At 34.7% G+C, this 21,898-nt stretch overlaps 1 protein-coding gene across 1 annotated transcript in view; it reads left to right on the top strand.

Moving 5' to 3' along the window:
- LOC145270586 (neuropeptide receptor 15-like) overlaps window positions 1-21,898 on the top strand; it is a 41,723-nt gene that overhangs the window by 18,766 nt on the left and 1,059 nt on the right. The window contains exon 3 of the mRNA XM_080126217.1: window positions 21,774-21,898. This exon is cut by the window's right edge and continues 1,059 nt beyond it. Coding sequence (XP_079982343.1) covers window positions 21,774-21,898 — 125 coding nt within the window. The remainder of the gene's footprint in view (window positions 1-21,773) is intronic.

Genomic DNA, 21,898 nt, shown 5'->3' with positions numbered 1-21,898 from the left:
ACTTGGGCCTTCTGTCTTCCCATGGCTGACAGAACGAAAGCATGTTACAGACGTGTATTAAATAACGGCTTTCATTCGAAATTCTATTCTGATTTCAAAGTTTCATAGAAATATTCTTGAGGTCAACAAGTTACACATGAAGAAGGTCGGAATTTGCATTTTTGTGAACATGCCAATCAAGATGAGAACAATAGTCCAGATAGTCTAAATAATATTAACGTATTTCCTCCTGTGTCTGAAAACACGCTAAGCGACATAAAAATACCTATGCGTGATGCTGTCAAGTTAATCTAAAATATTTTTCCAGTAAAGAAACTGGCTTTGGCGGCATTGCAATTATAATGCAAAAGAAACTTCAACCAGAACAATTTCCCATACTTACAAAGCTGTTTAAGCGTTGTCTTAATGAGAATTGCTTCCCAACATCTTCGAAAATCTAAGTATACCCCCTATTTAAAATTCAGATGAGCGTTCATCTCCCTTTCAGTACATACTACTAAATCTCCTGTGCGTCATGAATAAGTCGCTAGAATCCGTATTCAATAGATAAGTAGCCAATCTCGGCAAAAATGACCTCCTCAATTAAATGCAATGTGTTTTCCGTTCTGATAGATCGACAGCAAATATGCTAACAGTTATATCTCATAGGATTAGCGAATCTCTCGACCGAAGCGTCCTTTCTAGGTCAGTTTCTCTTGACATATAAACAGCTTTTGATAGTGTATGGCATAAAGGTCTTCTCCACAAGATCTCCAGCTACAGTACAGCTGGAAATGTCTCATTTGTAAAAAAGTAATACTACAAATTATCAATCCGTATTTAAAAATGTAGAAACACAAGGCCAATATAAATTGTATGTAAATAAGTTTTCTCTTATTATTCCTTAGAAACACACACACACACACACAAACACACACACACATACACACACACACACACACACACACACACATATATATATATATATATATATATATATATATATATAGTGCTAGGGGCAGAATTGACACTCTGTACGAAATGTTATCGACTGGATTAATCATCGTGTTTGACAGAGCATTTGTAAGAACATTTACTAAGTACTCACCTCAGATAATAACCTTGGGTCATTTCGCGCACAAAGGGGCCTGAAACTGGAGCATGCAGTTTTCGCTGCCCTTATAAAGAAGCCTTGGCAGTAATATGATACTGGAAATAAGATCTTTCTTGGTATAACGATGAGTACTATGATTTCTTTCTTAACTGCGTCTCACAAATAATAGTCTACGAGATCGCACACAAATATGCAGGCTAGTTATTGGGATGTGAGAAATCGTGAATTCTATAAGATATCAAGCTTATATATAAAACGTTTTAAAAAATGCCATCCATTGGAATTAAGTTCACAATCTTTGTCATAGTCAGACTATATTTACTAAAATAATCTTGAGTCCATTGCCTGATTTGTCGCATGTTTCAGCGGTGACTCTCAGAACTGTGTTTTACCGCCGTAACATTATATCGAATACATTAGTGATCGTCTTAAAATATTAAGTAAAAAAAAATATGTAAACTCGAATTGATTACACATTCAACGGAATTAGCCACGTATTTTATATATGGGGTCATTTGAAACAATAATAATAATAATAATAATAATAATAATAATAATAATAATAATAATAATAATATATACATATATATAGTAGAAATGGTAATTAATAAAAACCTAAAGAAAGTGCTCAATACTGTTGTAGAGCAGATATACGTTTTATTTTTTATTACCGTTTTTTTCTATTCAGTTACATTTTTGTTTCAGCTACACGACGGTTTTTTGGCCGTTATGTAGCCTCCTCAGACTTTACAGAAAAGTTCGTTTATGGTGGAACTGAACAGAAAAAATACGGTAATAAAAAATAAAACGTATATATATATATATATATATATATATATGTATATATATATACGTTTTATTTTTTATTACCGTTATATATATATATATATATATATATATATATATATATATATATATATATATATATATAAAGTGGAGCGATAAAAGTGTCATCCTTAAAAACAACATTACAGCTCTGTTTTAAAACTTTTATTAAAACATCAATTCAGGTAACTTGGTTATGCTGACGTCTATTCAATGTAGCTGTCTTTTGCCTCAATCACCGCCTCAATACGGGCTCAGAATTGTGACCATGTCTTTTCCACAAGCGCCAGCAGGAGTTCAGCGAATCCCTGGTGGATGGCAGGTATCAGGCTGGATTTGTTCTTGTATTAAGTTATGTTGGTGTTATTATCGACATATAACCAAACTAAGTTATCCAGCGGATTCAGCTCGAGTGAGGAACGGGCCAATGAAAAAAGGGTACAAAATCGTAGCCCTCTATTCTGAAGCCAAGCCTGGGTCTCTTTGGACTTATGGGCCGGCATCGAGTCCTGCTGCCACACCAAGGGTCTGCCAGCGGCCATCTTGTTGCACCAGGGCATCTCCACACTCTTCAGCACACCCAGGTACATATTAATGTTGACTTTCAAGTAGACTTCAAAAATGTGAGGTGGCATGAAGTGGCCCTCTCTCGAAAACACACCAAAGATTAATACCGTGTCCGACAACTTTGTTTTCAAGAGAATAGGCACGTCGCTCGTATTCATGGAAATACAACGATGCATTCTGAGGATGCTGGCAATGGTCTGTTGTCATAACTTGAATTGGTACAGAAAATGAGTTGTACATCGGCGTATCTCCGATCTCGCTCGTTGAACATCGTTACTTTCAGGCGTGATAGAATGTTCCTATCGCTCTTGGGATTTGTACACAACTGGCCAATTAGTAGATAGTCTGCAACAAAATAAATGAAAACCAGTTTCCATCAAACATACATGTAACCATGTTGTCTTTTCTAGTGCGGCAGCTGTATCCTACCCTGAATATATATATATATATATATATATATATATATATATATATATATATATATATATATAGTAAATTATAAAATATATATGGCGATTAAACTACACTGAATATTCCGCGTTTCATCCATTCTATGATACTTCAGGCTTTAGAAATATTTAAAAGTAACCAGCCACCTCTTTCCCAATTGTACCACATGCTCAAGATCAGAGGAGAGAGAATTAGAGAGAACTTGGTGGTTTACCGTCTTTTATGTACTGCCATAGATTGTAGTGTTGCCAGCATAAATATCTACGAATGATCTAAGGATGTGATTTGGAAGATTATTGATTTTTTTTTACAAGGTGATCACCACTTATCAAGGCCGGGAAGCCACTCAGGGATAAGGGTTATTGCATGTACAGAACGTTAGTGTGGGGATTAAATAAAAGTGTCTACTTAAGGGGGCGGTTCGTCAGGAATTTGTTTACGTTGGACTTGAAGACATCCAGGTTGTAGTCAGGTGGGAAGCAGGCAGGCGGAACAGAGTTCCACAGGCATGCAGTTCTAAGAAAGAAGCTTTGTTCATGGAATCCACGTTGTGATTTAGGCACAGATAAAGAGTGGGGAAAATTTTTGACAATGTTTCAGCTAGACGGGTGTTTTTCGTAAAAGATTGGTGAGGGGGGACTAGAGATTGGAGCTCAGACGAGCACCTGCTATGGAAATAACGATAAAACAAAGAAAAGCTCGCAACGTCTCTTCTATGAGAGAGAGGTTGCAGGGAAGAGAAAAGGGTATCCCCCACTAAGCCACGAAGCATATTTTGTACTCTGTCAAGGCAGGATAGGCTGTTTTTAGCAGCTCCTACCCAGATATAGCCGCAGTATTCCATCCTTGGGCGTACTTGGCTTTTATATAGATAGAGAATTGCATCAGTAGTGAGATATCTTCTGGGGCGATAGAAGGATCCCACCATCTTTCCAGCGACCTTGGTAACAGACTTGATGTACGTGTTCCATTTCAGATCAGGAGTAAAAGTCAAGCCCAGAAGCTTGTCAAAACAGGGGGCTTCTCCTAGACGAGAACCATCCATTTCAATTGATGCCAGATGGGGATCAGAGCGTTGATGATGTAAAGATAGAAGCTTAGATTTAGATGCATTAAAGGTAACCAGCCACGTCTTCCCCCACTGAACCACGCGCTCGAGATCAGAGGAGAGAGATGTTATTAGGAAGAGATTTTGGTCCAGAATGGGCCCAATGAGAGAGTCCAGCATTAATACTCTGAGCGTCTTATTTCTGCCCATCAACCACTACTCTTATGAACCTATCAGAGAGAAATGATTTAATAAGTGAGAAGACATTTCCGGTTATCCCGTAACTGCAGATCTGATGAAGTAGACCTTTATGCCATACTCTGTCAAAGGCCTTTGATATGTCAAGAGCAATTGCCATAGAAAGGAAGCCTCCATAAATAGATTCGCTAATCCTATGAGTTCTTACAGTAAGCACATTCGCTATAGATCTAGCAGAACGGAAACCATATCGTATGTCATTAAGATGGTTATTTTTACTAAGGTGGTTGACCACTTCTCTATTTAACACAGATTCCAGCAACTTACTCATGGCACACGGGAGACTTATAGGTCTGAACTGATGACCGATAATCTGAATTCTTATATACAGAACATACTGGCGAGGTTTCCCAGGGTGTTGTGAAGTAATTCTCCTTAAGGCAGCGCTCAAACAGCTTTGTAAGTATGGAAGCTAGTTCTGGTTGAAGCTTTTATAGCACTATAGTAGGAATGCTGTTAGAGCCAGTTGCTTTACTGAAATCAAGGTTTTTGATTAGCTTGGCAACATCACGCACAGATATTTGTATGTCGCATCGAGTGTTTTCTGATACAGGAGGAAATACTGATGGTTGACGGTCTTGGTCTTATAGGGTAGAATTTACTACAAAGTTCTTGGCAAAGTGTTTGGCTTTGTCTGATGCTGCCGAGATTACCTCAGGTGCATTGATGATAGTTAGGATAAAGCGGACGCCTCAGTTCAGGATCCTGTTTGCTATTTGCCAAAACTGTTGGGAACCAAGCCGCTGCTCAGCTTCTCTGGAGTTGACGGACTGAGCATATTACTCATTTACAGTGGTTGCTGGCAGTTCTGACAGCGGCTTTAGTCTCAGTACATCTATTAGGTTGAAAGCAGTAGAAAAAGTGATTTCTGTGCGCAATGACAGCAGCACATTCTGGATAGAACCACGGCTGGCTGTTAGGTTTTTGTTGGAGTTTTTTTCGAGGGTATGAAACGGTCTATACCTACAATTAACCATTCCGTCAGGTCTGATACTATAGAGGGCACATCATTTTTTAACATGGAACGCAGAGATAGATCTAAGATAAATGTACGGAAGCTATCCCAGTCAGCCAAAGTGTATCGATATACCGTACGATGGAGAGGTATGTCTGAGGACATTTCGTTTTTATGTTAACTGATACATCCGAGTGGTCGAAAGATCCCAGTGAAGATAGAACGGAAGATGGACATAGCTCAACGCAAATTGTGAGCAAAATATGTAGGAGTCTTGCATACTGATCGTCAGTGTCGGGCACACAAGTGGGTTTGTGTGGTCATAAGCAATAGAGAAATCATGATAGAATCTCCCCTCATCATTTGTCTTGTTTGAATGGGTTAACCATTCCTCATTATGAACATTGAAGTCTTCAAAGACGTGAATGTTAGCCGAAGGATGAGCAGACAGGATGTGGTCAATTTTCTCAGAAAACATTTTGCTACTATAGCAACATGTTCTAGCCTCCCCTCTATCAACACCAGATGTTTTAGAAATATCAGATATTTTGTAATTCATATGCAAAACTAGTCAAACAAATGACTACGGTTGAAACATTTTATGGCTGTAAAAAGTTTTAAAAATAGGCTCTGGTTGATGGATCATACACTTTTATATGCTGCATTACGGGCAAGCATTACATAGTCCACTACACAATTCAGGTCATTAGCTTTCCAACGAGCTGTCATTTGTTAAATTATTATCAATAGTTGCATTGAATTCGAACTCATAAAATTTCCAAAAAAGTTATATATATATATATATATATATATATATATATATATATATATATATATATATATATATAAATATATATATATATTCAGGCAAACATTATTAAGAACAACAGGATATCTTGCTTAATATTTCTTTTTTTCACTTTTTTCGATCTTTCGTAAGATTTTTTTAACTTCAAGATGGAAGGTATTTACAAATGTTCCATGGTTCACACGAGCGCTTTCGATTCTTTCTTGAATCATCATCAGGTGGAGATAAAATATTAAAAATAGAAGTGAAATATATAGTTACGAATGATAAAAAGAGTCAATGAAAAGTCGATTAAGATATACATTTACGAGTGATAAAAAACTCGATTAAAAATTAGGATGATAAAAGGCAATGTTAGTAAAAACCAGTCGTATACTGGTTATGCTAAATATTTCAGCACATTACTGCTACTTTCAAAATTAATGCTATTTATAGATGGGTGTTGGGTTTTTATATATAGTGCTTCAAGTATTTTTAATTTTTTTACAATTACTTTCTCGTTGCAAAATCCTTGTGTTGTCCACGAGGACCTTTCTAAGATTAGAGCGGGGACAGCTATGTTGATTTATTAAATGCTGGTATATTGAGCTAGTACTGTTCAAATGCATCGTTAATCGACGGGACAATGTTGTTTTTGTATGTCCAATATGTGCGTTTTTATTTTCGGAGTTACACTCTCCTAAGGGGCATTGAAATTTGTTCACAATATTGGTTTGCTCCAACATTTTTGTCGCCGGCGAGGAGTTATTTTTAACGATGAGGTTCTGGGTTCGATACTTCTTATAGTATATAATAAATCTAATCTTAGAATTGTTCTCTATATGTGCTGTATATCTATGTATAATGCTTTTAATTATTTTTTCTTCCACTCTAAAATTTGGTGTCATTTGGTTTTTATAAAATATGTCTATAGGCTTAGTGCTAGAAGATTGACTAGTATTGCTGTTAAGGTTTTTAGGGGACTGTAACAATAGTTTAATTTGTTGATGAACAATATAATTCGCAAAGGAATTATTTATAAGAACCTGTTTGATATTTTTAATTTCTATTAGTAGTGCTTTTTTCGTAGAAGAAATCATCTTAGCACAGTTTAAAATATTTTTGATTATGGCAATTTTATAACGCTGAGGGCACTCACTCTTAAAGTTTAAGAGGCTGGATTTAGTACTAGTTGTTTTTTTGTATACAGCTGTGTCGAAAGTATTGTTAGATGAGTCTATAAGGACGTCCAGAAAGTGAATTTGTTTGTTATCATTTAATTCTATTATAAACTTAAGGACAGAGTTTTTTGAAAAAGATCTTGAAGTTTATATATCTGTTCGTCATTATCAGCTAAGAGGACTATGTCGTCAACATAACGTACATACATAGGGGGCTTTATATTATTTTTAAATATTTTATTTTCTAAGTCTACCATATAAAAATCACTTAGGGTAGGTCCGAGGACTGACCCCATTATCTGGTATATATATATACTGGTAGCAAAATTGAATATTAAAATGCTCCATCTTTGGTTCTATGGGACGAATACAAATTTCCAGGCTTTTTGAAAATTAAAATATTACTGTATGGTTTACAGTTTATGCTAATTGGTAAAAGAGAACATGTATTTTAAACCGATTTAATTTGCCTATATTTGTATATATAATGTCCTAAAAGGCTAGCTTCGGTTTATTGCTTTAGGATGAACTTTGATTAGTTTTTTTGTTTGTTTTATATCCACTCTGTGGCCTTGCTAGGCAACTTATGTATATATATATATATATATATATATATATATATATATATATATATATATATATAGTAAGAGAGAAAGAGAATTTAGAATTTTCAGAGTGTGAGAGAGGATATAATTATTTCCTCAGCCAAGCAACATTGCAGCATCCCTTTAAGCTCTTAATCTATTAGTTTATTCTTTTCCGCCGTTAGACTTTGGAATTCCGCCCCTGTTTACTATTTCTCTTATTTAGTAACATGCAGAAGTTAAAGTGTTATATGCACAAACATCTTGTTGGTCAACCCCCTACAATCCCCTGTTAGACGTGACTCCAAATAGTAGATGCTACATTCAAGTGGCAATAAGTCCTAATGCAAAAGGGTAAATTGTAAAAGAAGTGAGCAAAGAGATATACAAAAATACTTAGGAAGTAGATTAGTGGTTTGTGCAGCTAATAAATAATTACGGTTCAAAAATTGAGACAGAACTTATACTTTGAACATGACTTGATCCTAGAACCGAGGTATATTTTAGCAGGTATTTTGTCTTAGGAGTATATATAAGGAACATTTCTCAGGGAAATTAATGTTTATTAACTCGTATTTAGTATAATATTAGATATACAATTGTATGTCATGTTTATGGGTTTCTTTTTCAAATTAGAAAGACGAATTCAATTTTTTCTATACCAGAATATTCCGTTTTAAATTTCACGCTAATTCTGTTGACACGCAGGTCTGTAAATAACGCAGACCCATTGACTTCTATACACGACATGCTTGTGCTTAGTTGTAAAGCAGTTACTAGGAGCAAAATGTATTGGATGAATCTAAGCGATGCTTCCCATGCATTGGAAGTAATCCAGCTTCAGGCCAGACGGTGAAAAAATTTCAACGAGGTAAATCCTTATATAAAATTCAAAAGCAATTTCTTAAAATTCACCAATAATATCGATAGTGCAATTTGCAAATGCTATTTTCCTTCCATAAGGAGTGTGAAAAAGTAATATTTATTCGGGCCAAAATACCTTTACATATCCCGCGTACTAGTCGTTGACTGGGTTCTGTATGAATTTTCAAACGAGAAACTTGATTGAGGGCAATCGGTTTGGTGAGCTAACAATTAAAATGTTAAACAGGCTTAATCATAAACATTGTATCTGCCCTATATTGACGATTATATATATATATATATATACATATATATATATATATATGTATACAAAGAAATTATAAGAGTATATATATATATATATAAAGAAATTATCTATCTATCTATCTATATATATATATATAGAGAGAGAGAGAGAGAGACAGAGACGGAGACAGAGACAGAGAGACAAATTTACATTTAAATTTTTCTATATCAATAAAAATATATCTTGATCTTTTTTATATTGAGCTCTCTTAATAACCTCGTTAAATTCTCGTTTTTCTCTCCTGGATACCTTTAACTTGGTATATATATATATATATATATATATATATATATATATATATATATATGTGTGTGTGTGTGTGTGTGTGTGTGTGTGTGTGTGTGTGTGTGTATAATTCTCAGAATGTGAGAGACTATATATATATATATATATATATATATATAGAGAGAGAGAGAGAGAGAGAGATTATTTATATATATATATATATATATATATATATATATATATATATATATATATATATATATATAAACATTGGAACGAATATTAGAAATAATTTAAAAAAACAGTTGTTTTCTAGAGAAAAATATCCCCTAAGTGTCAATCTTATTAAGCACTCGGCACAAGGATTTGTTGAAAGACCGTTATCCAGACGATTGTAAAACTCTGCTGTGATTTTCGGTGTTATGGTTTTTGCTCTTTCATTATAACCCTTACAATGGGCCTACGATTTATTGCAAGCAGTTTCGCCCTTTTCTGCAATTTTGTTTAGGTGAGGTACGTTCTTTTGTTTTCTTTTGATTTTTTTAAAATTGATCCCAAATGTATATGTTTTCATTAATTTTGTCACCCAATGTATATATATATGTTTAAGAAAAAAAACTATTATAAATACTAAGTGTTTAAGTAAATACAAACATATCCTTTAAAAGTACGCACAATATAAAATAAAGGACATTATAACATATGAATAAGTTTAAAGTGAAATAAAAGAAACATTTTATGTCTGCAGAGAATTGCAGTAAAATATGACAGTTATTTTTTATATGTATGGTGTTCAAAAAAACAACATTCATTGTCCCTTCCATCGGTGATGTAATATTGAGCTAATGCATCGGATTATGGTGTGGAATTAAATGTTATCGAGTTATTATGTTATATTTTGTATAACTATCACCTGGACCAATTACTTTTGTGATACTTTTCTGGGTTTGTCTGTAATGGCTCACTTCAATTCAAACAAGTGGAGCATGTGTGGTCCTCCGTGAGCGCACAGTGAACGAGGCATACAAAAATGACGATGTTCAGTACCTCCCCTCATTTAGCCCGAAATGTCCCCAGGGGACGTCAAATCCTGGTGAAAATGAACAAACGGTGCAGTTTTAAGCCTTAGCATATGTAAATTTGATGTTTGCTTGGTTGGTTGGTTCTGTTTTATGGCATATCAACCCTTTTCAGGTTATTTAATTCCATATCCAGTGATTTTGAAGAAAAAATATTTCATAGAATATATTTGTTTTTTTCAAGTCAGTTTCTATTTAACCTATGGTTGAGACCCTAATAGGTACTACCATTCCGGATCAGAGTGGATCTGGAAGCAATTAGAGGGTGGCTCCACAATCCCCAAAGCCCGCAAGCTGAGGCCTCACCAGTGGATATAGTTTAAGGTCCTGTAAATTTGTAGTTCTGCACCATGCAGAGCTACAAAAGTATAAAAACTACAAAAGTACCCGAGACCTTAACATATTTAAATTTGAGTTCAGCACCATGCAAAACTGCTAAATAGACATACACAGAAAATTTTGGACAAATATGGTAAAACAGTGTCAAAAATGGGGTGTTTTTATTAGCGCTAAATTTACCCTTTTGCACACCCAAGAGTTATCGCGAAGTATAGATAAACAAAATTATATAGAAATCAGTTAGTTACAACTTTTCAGAAAATTTTATAAAAATCAAAAACATCATTTTATTTTAATAAACAAAAAAGTGTTAATTTTAGCCATGTTTACCCGAAAGGCACCTTTAGAGGAGCAACCGAAGTTTTCCCGGAAAATCCGTTCTGTTACGTTTTACTCATATCAGGTTTAATGTTTGTGCAAAATTTCAAAAACTTCCAAGGCGTAGTTATTGAGAAAAGTGCGAACAGACGAACGGACGAACAGACAATGCTAAATTTACAGATCCACTCTCCTTTTGTCGGGGGGGGGGACCCAAAAATAGTTTGCAAATTTTGTGATGGACATTATGTTTTATATATATATATATATATATATATATATATATATATATATATATATATATATATATATATAATTAGTGAGGTTAATGTCCTGTAAATATAAGCTACTATGGATCATATTTTTTACTGATAAGATGATCAGCCCAGTGCCTATTCAGCCATTCTACTGAGTTATTGCAAGTGTAAGAAGATAGCCCGTACTGAGTTGTAACTGCAGAAAGAGTAATAGTTAGTATTACTGATTCATTGGATACATTATTTTAGCTATCCATTGAAAATTGACTTATGTATAACTGAATGTATACGAATTATCGTTGACAATATCCATTGCATGCTGTACGTAATTTTTTAGTTACCGAAACTCTTTAAGTTTTTAGTAAAATCTTTGTCTCTGCCTTGTCTTTTTATTTGTATTTACATGTTTCTGAAACAATGTTTTTATTCTTTTCCAGTCTTACTTTTGTCGATAATCAATAAACATGTGTGGCGAGTATATCATGCTCCAGAGTCTTTATTGTCGATAAGAGCTTATGCAAACTATCAAAGCTTTGCGAACATTTACACAAAGTACACGCAACCTAGACACCGTATACTACTACTATTACTACTACTAATAATAATAATAATAATAAGAAGAAGAAGAAGAAGACGAAGAAGAAGAAGAAGAAGAAGAAGAAGTAGAAGAATATTAATTATAATACATGGAATACAAAGAACTGGCACATATAGAAAGTCAAGATAACACCAATAATAGCAGGAGTACTATTAATAATCCCGGGAAAACCTCGAAAAAAGAATTGGATATATTGGAATCAGTGGTCTGGCTGAGAAGATACAACGGATAATGAGAATAAAAAACGGCTGAAATATTAAGGAAAACTCTTGACTGCAAGGACACATGAGCTATACACATTAACCGTAGATATAGAAAAAGAAATAAAACAAAATAATAGAAAAATACCACGTGGAATCAAGAAAACTGAAACAGTATAATTGTAAGTTACCCCGCACCCCTATAAGAAAAATATGTAACGTTGGCATCAAGTGCACAACACTAAATAGTCGTAAAGGTTAAAGGAAGAAAAATAAACTAAGGAGAGAAATTACTAACCAGATTTCCAGTAGGTGAGTGTTTAGAGGACTGAGAACTTTGAGAGGCTTGTTATCACCCAAATTCCAGTGAATAGTTGCTAGCGAGAAATCAGTGGTAAACGGATGTTGGAATAACGGAAATTTATTGTCAAAATTATGGAAAGAAGTTGGCAGTACTTGAAAGCCAGGGAGCATTGTTGTGACATAGTAAAGTCCACCGGTTTTTTGACGGAATACAATAATAATAATGATGCTCATCATCATCATCATCATCATCATCATCATCATCATCATCATCATCATCATCATCATCATAATAATAATAATAATAATAATATAACGCACCTGCTGTTGGTGTAAATTGATAAACAAATAGATACAGATATTCAGAGTAACAAAGGTATGCTTCATTAATAAATTACAAACTAATATATAAATAGTAAATTTGTTCGACTTAAATAAAAAAAATATATATATCGCTTTGAAATATTATAAAACAAACCCCCCGAGTTTCTCTACGAATTGCAGTTTATAAATTACCTATAAGTTTTATAATAAGATCAACTAAAAATAGTTCATACTATTTGTTTCCAGAGTGTGTGCTTTTAATGTGATGGATCCCTAGTTCATTGTCCGAAGACAATAGCAGCCGTTTAACTGTTAGAACTTAACATATAAAAATAGTTGTTGTACCGTTTACATAACACGCATTACTAATACTGCTGATATATATATACATTCAATTGAATATATATTAAATTACTTCGCCCATGGCTACATGCAAAATAAATAATTATTTATAGAGCGAGATATTAAAACATGGCTTGAACACGTAGAATTACGTTCGGAATTTGTAACAGTTTACAGTCTTATATAAAGGTGTTTATTTTAACTTTGATTTATCCGAAATAAGACACATTTCCACTGAATCGTAAGGGGCATTGTGATTGGAGGCCACATTTAAAGAGGTATCCATAGTAAGGAGTTTTGCAGCAAGGTATTTATTTGCATTACATTTAAATATATGGAAAATCGTACAGACGGACATAATTGGAACAGTTTAGGAATTTCAAGAGGAAACAGTCCGAGAAAAAAGCTGTTCGAGTAGGATCTTTTCTGTATAGTTTTATTGTGAAGAGTTAGTCGGGCTGTTTTACGTTTTGGTGATTTAAATGGAGTAAGTCCACCAGAGGAAATTCTATGGACATTCTGGTAAAACAAGTACAGAAATGGCACAGTGGGGTGTGACAGGGAATGGAGCTAAGTAAATAGTTTGGAATCTAATGGGGCAAGGAAGGTGGGCTCTCTACAGTGCTAGAATGTTACTTATGCCTGAAAGTAGCCTGCATATTTATAAGGCTAAAATTCGCCCATGTATGGAGTATTGTTGTCACATTTGGGCTGGTGTATCTGCTATCAGTCTATCGCCCCTAAACAGGGTTCAAAAGAGAAGCGCTAACCTAACAAGTTCCGAATTATCAGTCAGGCCTCAACCTCTCTCCTATCGTGGAAATGCTGCATCCCTCTACCTGTTTTACAAGTATTTTAATGGCAGATGCTCCGACGAACTATAAGTCCGAAAACAGTAAAATCCCACCCCTCTAAAGATTCCCAGATGTCAGAAAGCCGTCTACTCTAATAGTTTCTTCCCCAGAACTAGTAGACTTTGGATTTCCCTTCGGGGGTCCTACTCCCCCGATTGTATTGACATGCGAAAGTTCATAGGTAATCTAAACAGACATCTTGCGTCTTAACTTGCTACATGGTATCTCTGAAATTATATCCCAAATAGTAGCCCCTACATCAAAGTGGCACTGTGCCTTGTCTGGGGTGAAAATCCAATAGAAAAATAGATTGGAGACTCATTTTTACACCGTTTTCAAGATCAAGAGGATAATAGTTGCAGCGACAAACCAAATGTGTCAAAATTACTCTATGCATGGTCAAATGATAGTTTTATAGAGATAAAAATACTGGCTGATGTGAGAAGTTTTCTAGCCTGATACGCACTTTAATTGAAAGTATGTATTGTTAATGTCTATTAATGACTCGAAACATATATTCTTTATCGATTACTTTGATCGAGTTACTTTTCGAAGAATACTATTCTACGTGCTAATTAGTCGTTCTCTCGATTCTTTTAGAAACTGAACTATTTGTTATCTTTTGTCTATTTGTGCTGGATGTTTTTATTCAAGCAAAGTTTGTAAAACTAATTAAACCAACCTCGCGCGCTTTTCAGTGCTTCACTTTTATATCCCGAGACACCAAGGAATGCCGCGGTTCTTTTGAGATTGCTCAGTTTCAACATCGTGGATTATTCCAAAATACGGTTTTCGACATAATTCATTTCAAACGTAGAAAGAACTAACAAAATCAAAAGTTAAAAAAAAAAACATGTAACGCCAAAGAGATGTGCCACAATGATTTTCATTTCAATATTTCAACAAATCAAAGAATATTTCGATTTCAATAGAATTCGTATCATTTACATTGAAATGAATCGATTTGAAATTGATTAACTAGATTTACACATCAGAAACGATGTTTAATATGAAGCACGCTCCATTTTATTTTACATTTTGAAATCATAAGAATCTTTTACTGTTATTTTTTTAATGAGTCACTGCTTATCAAGACGTGAAAGCAACTCAAGGCTCAAGGTGTTAAAGAGATCGGTAGTTGAACTATAACCGCGACCACGTGAGGACTTCGAAGACCCAGTGGAATTGGAATATTTATTGAGAGTTTTTTCTAAGAGGACGCCATAAAAAAGTATTTGTTTACATTAAACTTCAAGGCAACTAAGTAGTAGTCGGCTTGTACAGAGAGATAGAGAGATAGAAATCGAGAAAAAAATTAAAAATAGAGAGAAAGATGGAGAGATTCTCGGCTGTGGTTGTAGCCAGGCAGGTTCTTGCTGTTAATACTTTCACAGGAAATGGAAAGATGGAGTTGAACTCAGTCGAGCATCTACCAAGTATCGAACGATATAAGAGAAATATTCTAGCAACCAATCCTCTGTGTGCTACTGGCGAATCCATGCACGTATATTATATATATACTTATATTGTTCACAGATATTAAAATAAAATTATAAAATAGTCGTGTTTTAAAAAAAATATATATAAATCTATTTATTGTAGATGAATTATATATATATATATATATATATATATATATATATATATATATATATATATATAACTGGCTGAAATGCGAAGCTCGTTGTTTGTTTGTTTACGAACTGGCGATTTGAGCACTATAAAGGTGGTGGTGGGTGTCTATTTAAATAGACATTCCAACGAGTTATTTACGGGCGTCTATTCCATGGTCGAGTGGGAGAACTGCCGACTGTCAACACGGCGGTTCTAGGTTCAATCCTTGGCTTGGGAAAGATGCTAGTCTAGGGGCACTGATGAGTAGTGATACAACGAAACAGGATTGTATGTCGATGACTATATATACATATATATATATAACTACTTCATTTACTCACATAAAATTAATATACGAAAGTATGAATTTATGCGTAAACTTTAAGTATTTACTTCAAAAGTGCTCAATACGTATGTAGAGCTAGTAAGTAATTTATAAAATGTATATGGCGATTAAGTTACACTGAATATTCCACGTTTCATCCGCTCTAGGACTCTGCAGGCTTATGCGCGAATTTTATGGTTGTCTGTCGTTTTCATATACGCATCTTCTATTGAGATTTTAGTTAGCCAATCAGCTTTCTAGTATCCACCGCGCCCTTCCTATCAGTCAATGAACATTCACTTATCGGACAAAGGCCTATTTTACCTCTGGTTGAGCTGTTCCTTTGTGTGCGCTCTATTCAACCTGGATATCTAGTTTCTTGACATGTTTTAAATCTAGGTTATGCCTTTTTTGCGTTAGTTTATATATAAATATATATATATATGTACATACATGCATGCACATATATATACATATATATATATATACATACATATATGTGTGATCGTTTATGTATATTCATGTTTATTTAATTTATTTATTTGTTTATTTTCTATTGTTTTTGTTAGTTTTAAAACTATTTTGTATCGCTATCCTAGAGTAAATTTTAGATTGTGAACACAGTTGTTTGCAATTTCTCTTCTACAGTTTAATAGATGTTGGGGTTCTTTAAAGTACAGGATTGCAAATTTTTCATGAAGGCATAATCTACATGGGCCGTCTAGGTCCCTACATGTGGTATCTTGTCTTATTATTTTCCATTCGACTACCGGCGAATATCCGCTTTCCTTGAGTTCCCAGTATTTATTTGCTAGCGTTATTTTCATACGGTGTTTTTTATAGTTGAATGTACTTTTGTGGTACTAATATCGAGTTTGGAAATCTAAGGAAGTCATACCTACGTAATATTTCTTGTTATTCGGGTTTTCTTTCGCAAATATTGTGGCTTCTGGTTAGACATTTATTTTGAAGTGAGCAAAGTGTGCGGTGTCTACATTTGCATTTATCTTGTTCGTTATTAGTATTTTTATTTATAGTATGGTTGTTCTTGTCCGGGGTTGGTTTGTTATTATTATTATTATTATTATTATTATTATTATTATTATTATTATTATTATTATTATTATTATTATTATTTCTGCTAGTGTTAGTTTTATTTTTGTCATGGTGTCTACTTTTTTATTGTTTATTTTGTTGTTATTTACATTGTTTTTACTTTATATTTTGTTATCATGTGCTTTAATTATCATCTCTAAATTTTCGCGGCAGCTGTAGGATAACTTTAAGGTATTTTTATTGAAAATTTTGTGTAAGGGGTTGGTTGCGGGAAAGTGTTTTTCAATAAGATCTAGAAATTTCTTATGACAACTCTACCATTAAGGGAGTAAAAATTCTCATCTAAAGACAGTAATATTTCGCTGTTTACAAATCATCTCTCTATCTTACTCCCTCCGTCTGTCTCTCTCTATATAAATATCTCTATCTATCTATCTATCTATCTATATATATATATATATATATATAAACAATAGGCTATGTGTCTGTCTATTTTTCTCTATATTTTCAAACTCTACCTCTGCCGAAACTAAAAGTCGCGGAGCGACGCTAAGCCCCTTGATTTTCTTACGGGCTGTCGCTTTATGGGTATTTAGCTAGTAAAAATAGTTTTTGAAGGAGAAAAATGGGTCTAAATTTTAAAAATCGTTACACATTTTATATATTAATCTTATTTTTAGTTTTTAGTTTTTTTATTTTTAATCAGTTCATATGCGTGTCACTTTGGTACAGTGGAAGCGTTACTAGATTTGAATGCTTCAGTTTCGATTCAAGCTGATGGCACCAAAATACGTTTGTTATTATTTTTTTTTTACCTTTGAAATCATGACTGTAATATTACTAGCAGTTCGGTTTGGCTTTGGTCGGGCCCTATGTACTGTTCATAACTTTACGTGCATATGTATATATATATTAAAATGTTTGACTTATGTACAGGTAATCTACATCTAAAAGCTCAAGTGTTTAGACCAAAAATTGGCGGAGGAGTAGATTTGTTCATCGTCTTTATATATATTTTTAAAAAATAGAATGGAAAATTGTTATTTAAATGTAACTTTAGGACATTAATGTACCACAAATACAACAGGAAGACAATGAACTAGTTAATATTTAGATAGCATAGCCCTTATGCAATTTAACTGTCTGCAGTCTCTTGGGAATTCCTTGAATTAGACTTCAGCAATACTCCAGGGAAAGGGCATACCACTTTTCTTTAATTTTTGTCCAAAGTTCTTCCAAATTTGAAATTTTATCATAGCTGTTGCTTGATGTAATACGTTTTCGGTAGAAGATTGTGCCGGCGAATCCAAACACGGAATATCATGCTCTTCCAGGAACCTCTTGATATTGCCAGCTGTGTGAAGTGGAGCATTATCCTGCATGAAGATGGGATTATCATCCAAATTCCGGCCAAAGTAGGGGAGAAAATGCTCATTCAACATATTAATGTACTTGGTCGAATTAATTCGACCTTGCAAGCGAACTATACGCCCTGCACCATTGGTATTAATAATGACTCACGCCAAAACTTAACCTTTGACCAATATAAAGAGTCATGATCTTCATTGCATCTGACAGGGTTCAAAAGAGGGTCGCCAACCTGATAGATCCTGAACTGTCATCTAAGCTTCAGCCTCTGTCCAATCGACGAAATGTTCCATCCCTCTGCCTGTCCTATAAGTATTTTAATGGTGAATGCTCTGGCGAACTACAATCACTTGTGCCCCACTCAACGTAAATACCCCCGACAACATTTACAAGCAGCTAAATCCCACCTCTACACAGTAGAGGTCCCTAGGTGTAGGGGGCCTTCTACTCCAATAGTTTCTTCCCCAGAACTGCAAAACTTGGAACTCCTTTCCGAGATTCTGCTTTCCCAATTGTACTGTCATGCAGAAGTTCAAGTGTAATGTGAACAGACATCTTGCTGCTCATCTCTCTATATAATATCCCTGCAATTTATGTCCCCGATAGTAGACCCCTACTTCGAAGCCTCACTGTGCATTGTTTGGGCTCAAAATTGAATTAACAAAAGAAATGTGTCGAATTGATGTAGCTTGGGCACTTTTCTACGGGTTGGTTTTTTTTTGTTTTACGATTATCAACCTTTTTCAGGGTATTCAATGCCGAATCTAGTGATTTTGAGGAACGATTGTTTAATGGAGTATATTTTTTTGAAGTCGGGATCCTTACAAGTACTACCACCTGAGAGCAATGGCAATTAAAGCGTTGCTCCATACTCCCCAAGGCCCGCAAACTGGGGCCTCACCATCGGATATAGTTTTAGGTCATATCCAGGACCACTTTTCTACAGGGAGAGGACGCTTTTTTCACCGATATTTTCGAAAGTCATCCCCTCTTTTCGATTGTCTTGCCTTAATTTAAACCTACGTCACTTCCGGTTTGGCGGTGGTCGTAACCGCAAAGACGTCACGTTGGTTTCCGTTCTTTTCCTCCTTCGCGGTACAGGTTCGAGCCTGCCTTCTTACTACCACTTTTTCTTTGCTCAACACACACCTCCAAACACCCGGGTAACACCGGGGACCCACGCTAATATATCTATAAAAGTGAAAATCTATGTGTGTGTGTCTGTCTGTGTACATTTTCCTACCAAATAACTCGAAATTTGACATACGGGGTACTGAGATTTGGGAAAATCTTTTGAATCAGGATTCGGCCAAAACTTTTGCTGTTAAGGAGTCAAAGTTCAGCGATTTGACTTTTGAGAACTCTACCTTACCCCTCCGCCAATTTTGGGTCTAAACACTTGTAATTTTAAATGTAGGTAAATTAGACATGGATCTAATTTTATAATTTGATTTGAGCCCAAAACAATATAGGCTAAGGGATCATAATTGGAGTCAATTTTTTTTTAAATTGGCCGTTGCGATCTCTACCAAATTATTCAGCCAATTTCTGGTCTAAACATTTGAAATTTTACATAAAGTGTATTCAGACATAGGTCAAGCTTTTTAATCGGTTTTGGCCGAAAATTTGGCTGCCAAGAGGTCTAAGTTCAAAATATTTTACATTTGAGTCAATTTTGTGTCTAAAAATTTGAAAGTTTACATAAATGGTACTCAGACATGCAGCAAGCTTTTTACTCAGTTTTTGACGAAAGTTTCGCTGCCAAGAGGTCCAGGTTAAAATAGTTGACCTTTACAGACTCTACCAAACTCCTCCGCCAAGTTTGAGTTTAAATACTTGACATTTTAGATGTAGGTTACTTGGACATGTGTCAAACATTTAAATTTAACTTGAGCCCAAAACAATAAATGTTAAGGGGTTAAAATTGGGGTCAAAGTTAAAAAAAACTTGACGTCTGCGGTCTCTACCAATTTTCTCTATGGTAGTTAAGGAAGCCTATTATATAGAAAGGCATTACCGAACGTATTAACACTTTTTAATATATACATATGCACATAAACTTATGAACAGTACATAGGGCCCGGGCAAGCCCGGGCGGAACTGCTAGTTAAATTATAATCTAGAGATCACCCAACGAGTGTGTTGTAATGTATCGAGAAATATATGCCCATATCACATGGGTTTTGATATGAATCTAAAAACATTATTAAAAAACAACTCCATATTGATTTTTTTAATGGGAATGAGAATAGGTAATTTATCGGAGTCGTGTATTTAAAACTGAATCTGTAATTGCATCGGGATCGGGAAAATATTGAAATCATCCAATCACGCTATATGTTTAGTTTACCGACCCCTCGGCATTTACCTCTAATTTGTCGACTTTTATAAGTTTTCGAATATACGCTGAGAACGAATATCGCATTTATTATTTTGCGCAAGCACGCAGTTATCCATATTTGAAAACATTCAATAGCTAACGTAATCCTTATCATTTTTAATGGCTGCCATCTTGTTTTTCAATAACGGAAAAACGCCAGAAGAAGCTAAATATGCTACATGTAACTGGAATCCCCCCCTCCCCACCAACGGCATTGGCGCAAAAGAAAGGTTTATTGGAGGAGAAAGGGTTAAATTCCAAGAAATATTGAGCGAAAGGAAAGAACGTAAAGACAAGACCACAAACTAAAAACAATATTTAGATTTAATATTTATTAAAATAAATTAAAAGGTAAATATTACCTTTCGCTACAACAGAAAATTTGTTTTAGGGATATTCGATGTTGCAGGCCACAAATCTGATAATCGAATCCGTCGGAAATTTGCATGGTATTAACCCTTTTTAATTGATCTAAAAAAAAGTTTTTACGAGCTGTTTACAAAAGCATATTTTATGTTTTTTGTTTTTTTTTTGGGAGGAGGGGGATATTCAAATATAGAACTTGTGAACTTTAACAGGTGCTTCTGTAGTTTAATTAACCGTTTTCACCTGTTAAAGTACACAAGTTCTATAATTGAATATCCCCCTTCTCCTAAAAGAGAACGAAAAACATAGAATATGCTTTTGTAAACAGCTCGTGAAAACTTACTGACAGCAATATTTTTACTCTTAAATGAGGTGAAAACTTTATTTTATGAAAAATATTTCTTGTCATTTAAAATGTCTGCCATGTATTCATGCACCTTGTGAAACGGCAAGTGACTACGCGCGTTCGCGCCTTTTAATAAGAAAGTGAAAAATGATGTAATTAAGAAAGCGAAAAAAAGATTGTCCGTTTTTATATCGGGGAGCGGAAAAATATCCGGAAGGGTGCGGTGGGGGGGGATCATTTCGACATTGAAGCCGAAAAATGTTTTGGGCCATGTCTTGACTCCGTTTAGCTGTTTTTTGGCGTGTTTTCCTAAATGGGAAACAAGATGGCCGCCAGCAAAAACAATAGTGATTACGTTGGGTACTGAATGTCTTCAAATATGGATAACTGCGTGCTTGCGGAAAAAATAAATGCGATATTCGTTCTCAGCGTACCTGAAAACCAATCCAAGTCGACAAATTAGAGGCGAATGCCGAAGGGTCGGTAAACTAAAAAAAATACCGCAGTTTGAAATACAATGTTAAAACTTTATTGATTAATGTATTTATTTCTCTTTTCAGGTACATCGGAATAATCCATCCGTTTGAAGCTCATATAGTATGCAACAGGCGTCGCATCATTTGTGTAATCTGTGTCGTCTGGCCGTTGGCCCTCTTGACCGGCATGCCGACCGTCCTCTTCAACA

Source organism: Euprymna scolopes, chromosome 4 (genome assembly GCF_053919585.1).
Source record: "Euprymna scolopes isolate OS-2025 chromosome 4, ASM5391958v1, whole genome shotgun sequence".
NCBI classification, from domain to species: Eukaryota; Metazoa; Mollusca; class Cephalopoda; order Sepiida; family Sepiolidae; genus Euprymna; species Euprymna scolopes.
This window is presented reverse-complemented; position numbering and strand designations above follow the sequence as displayed.